Source organism: Diuraphis noxia, unplaced genomic scaffold, assembly GCF_037042655.1.
Source record: "Diuraphis noxia isolate RWA-SAM2 unplaced genomic scaffold, SU_Dnox_SAM2 contig0002, whole genome shotgun sequence".
NCBI lineage: Eukaryota > Metazoa > Arthropoda > Insecta > Hemiptera > Aphididae > Diuraphis > Diuraphis noxia.
In genome coordinates, this window is record NW_028301712.1 from 81,106,728 (window position 1) to 81,109,383 (window position 2,656).

Below are 2,656 nucleotides of genomic sequence, written 5' to 3' on the forward strand. Positions count from 1 at the left end.
TGTAAAAATATGTTAGGAGCCTTGTATTAAATTTTCAAGCTTTTCTGCCTAACAAATACATTTTTATCAATATTAATTTAAAAAAAACTAATAATGATCGAAAATTTCAAATGCCTATGAATAGTTCAACTTAAGTCGAAAATTTTTGAAAATTGCATGGTGGATAAAATATACTTATATACTAATATACTTAAATCGATTTTGTCGAAAAATGAGTGTGCGTAAAATTTCCCGTTTTTCCCTTAATTTTTAGTTTGTTTTTCTCGATTATTTAGAAAAGTATTAAGATTTTTCACTTTTGACCCCCCAAAGTACCTACTAGATTCACTTTCTGATCGAACGAGGTACTGAAGTCAAAAATCGAAGCAATTTTACTGTCCCAAAACGTGATGACAGACACAAAAAAAAAAACACACATCATGGTAAAATCAATACATTCATCGCTCCGCTCAGAATCTAAAATGTTAATCTATCATATTGAAAAACTATTAAATATATTTAATGTTTATTGCCTAAATACAATAGGTGATCATCATAGGTACGTGAATAGTGAATACGTGATACGCTGATACGTCTATTGTAGCATTGTCTTATTTGTCTAAACTCTATAATATTATTACGAGCAACGCTTTTAAAAAATATCTTGTGCTTCTCTCTTGTAGAATAAATATGAACTAGAGCGATACACGTCATTGTATATTTAGGAGACACTGAAAAATCAATGGGCTAATCATGAATATTATCTCAACCACGTTATCAATTATTATTATGAAAATCAAACTACTATTTTCATTAATTCATTAGACAATAAACATCTTCTTTAGTAAATGATTAATTTCTTTGTGTGAATTAATTTTAGTTTAGTATTTAATTGTTTCGGACTTAAGTTTCGAAGTCTCGACATACGCACAAACAAAACATGTACTGTCTTCAATGGTTGATACCCGTGTTACTCATACCAAAACCACTGAATCCTGCGCTGCTGCAGACTCATGTCATGTTCATGGTTCTATACTTGACTGGGTTCTTTTTGGAACGGAAGCCGTGCACCATATGCAGCATAGTGTTCTTAGTAGCAGTGTTCCTGATATGTTACAGTGGGTATGGCAATTGTATATTCTTCAGCAGCAACTGTGATTCTGTACAGTGTGATAACGGTTAAGGGGAAGTCGCCAGGAGCCGCGCATATACCCATACCCAAACGGATACACCACTAGTGTTTAGGAATATTTATTTTATTTTTATTCTTATTTTTTTTTTGTATTTTTATGAAATCAATTACTTAAGTTGACCAAAATTAAGTTTATGTAAAAAAAAAAAAAAATTGTACAACTCAAATCTCTTGCCACATTTTATTTATGTAGCTTGTAATAAGTGGATTTTGGCACTTTTTACTATTTGGTTTATTGAAATATAGACTTGTATATACAATTTTAAAAAAAAAGTGTTTAAATATGTTTGTTTTTATTTCAAAGTACCTGCTAGCACCTAGCTTACTTAACCAACCCAACAGTTGATAATCTCAATAAATTATAAATACTTGATCATACTTTTTTAAATCATAAATTGAGAATCATGTAGATTGCTCAAAGAACAGTTTTACCATAAGTTCTCTTATTGGGATAACTTTTTATATTTTAATTATTCAAAACTGAATATACCAAAAAATAAATTAAGAATAAACTACCAAATATCAAATATGTAATATGGAACATAACATTTTATTTATAATCTATGCGTGTATATATAAATATATTATATATTAGAATTAAATAATAAGTTATATTTTATTAAATATTCAATTTTGTAAAATGGCCTTAGCAAGATTTTAATCATTAGTATATTAAGGTCATAACTACTTTTCATGTTCTAATCATTGTATGTATTATACCACTCGAATACTTATGTTTTTTATTATTATTATTCTTACTAACTAATCTAATACCCAGTATCTTAGTTTTTGCACTATTTAATACTATAATACTTTAACTAAATAATACAAAGTTAAAATACATTTAAATTTATGTGATAATGCGGATAATGGTTTACGATTTACAAGTTCAATTTAGAAGACAAAAGGTTGATATTATTGAGAACACTTTCAACATTGTATTTGATAACATTTAACAGTACTTATTGGTTATTGATAGTAATTGAAAAATATTCTTTAACAATAATAAGTTGATTAAAGAAAGGTATGCTATTAAACAGTGAACACAAAGCAAATTCAATCGACAGTTAAATCATTAGATTATTAGTCTTTCTTTTAAGTTTTAATAGTCTGGACCGTCAAAATTGGTCACCCACATTAATTTTTTCACAACTCTTCAAGAATTTATGATGATAAAAAGTTATAAATTATTTATCTATACATGTTTCATTATACTCTAATGCTTATATATTACCTATGTATAGAAGTAATGTCTGCATGCGTAATGCATAAATGGCCATGGTAATTTCAATTATTACATATTAATATAAGTGTAATAATGTGGTACATTAGTATACATATAGTGTGAAGGTATACAAAATATGAATTCATTTATTATTTAGTAATTCATTTTAAATCTATAATAATAAATTATAGACTTTTGCCTATTGACTCTGTGAATATTGTTCAAACATTATAGTCGGTAACAATAAACAATCAATAACA

The 2,656-nt window shown here is 27.0% G+C and overlaps 1 protein-coding gene across 1 annotated transcript; it reads left to right on the forward strand.

Moving 5' to 3' along the window:
- The first annotated feature begins 765 nt into the window (after positions 1–765).
- On the forward strand, positions 766–1,453 carry bc10 (BLCAP apoptosis inducing factor bc10). The gene has a single exon (XM_015513997.2). It carries the CDS (start codon positions 920–922, stop codon positions 1,160–1,162), a length of 243 nt encoding a protein of 80 aa, XP_015369483.1. The 5' UTR covers positions 766–919; the 3' UTR covers positions 1,163–1,453.
- The last annotated feature ends 1,203 nt before the right edge of the window (positions 1,454–2,656 follow it).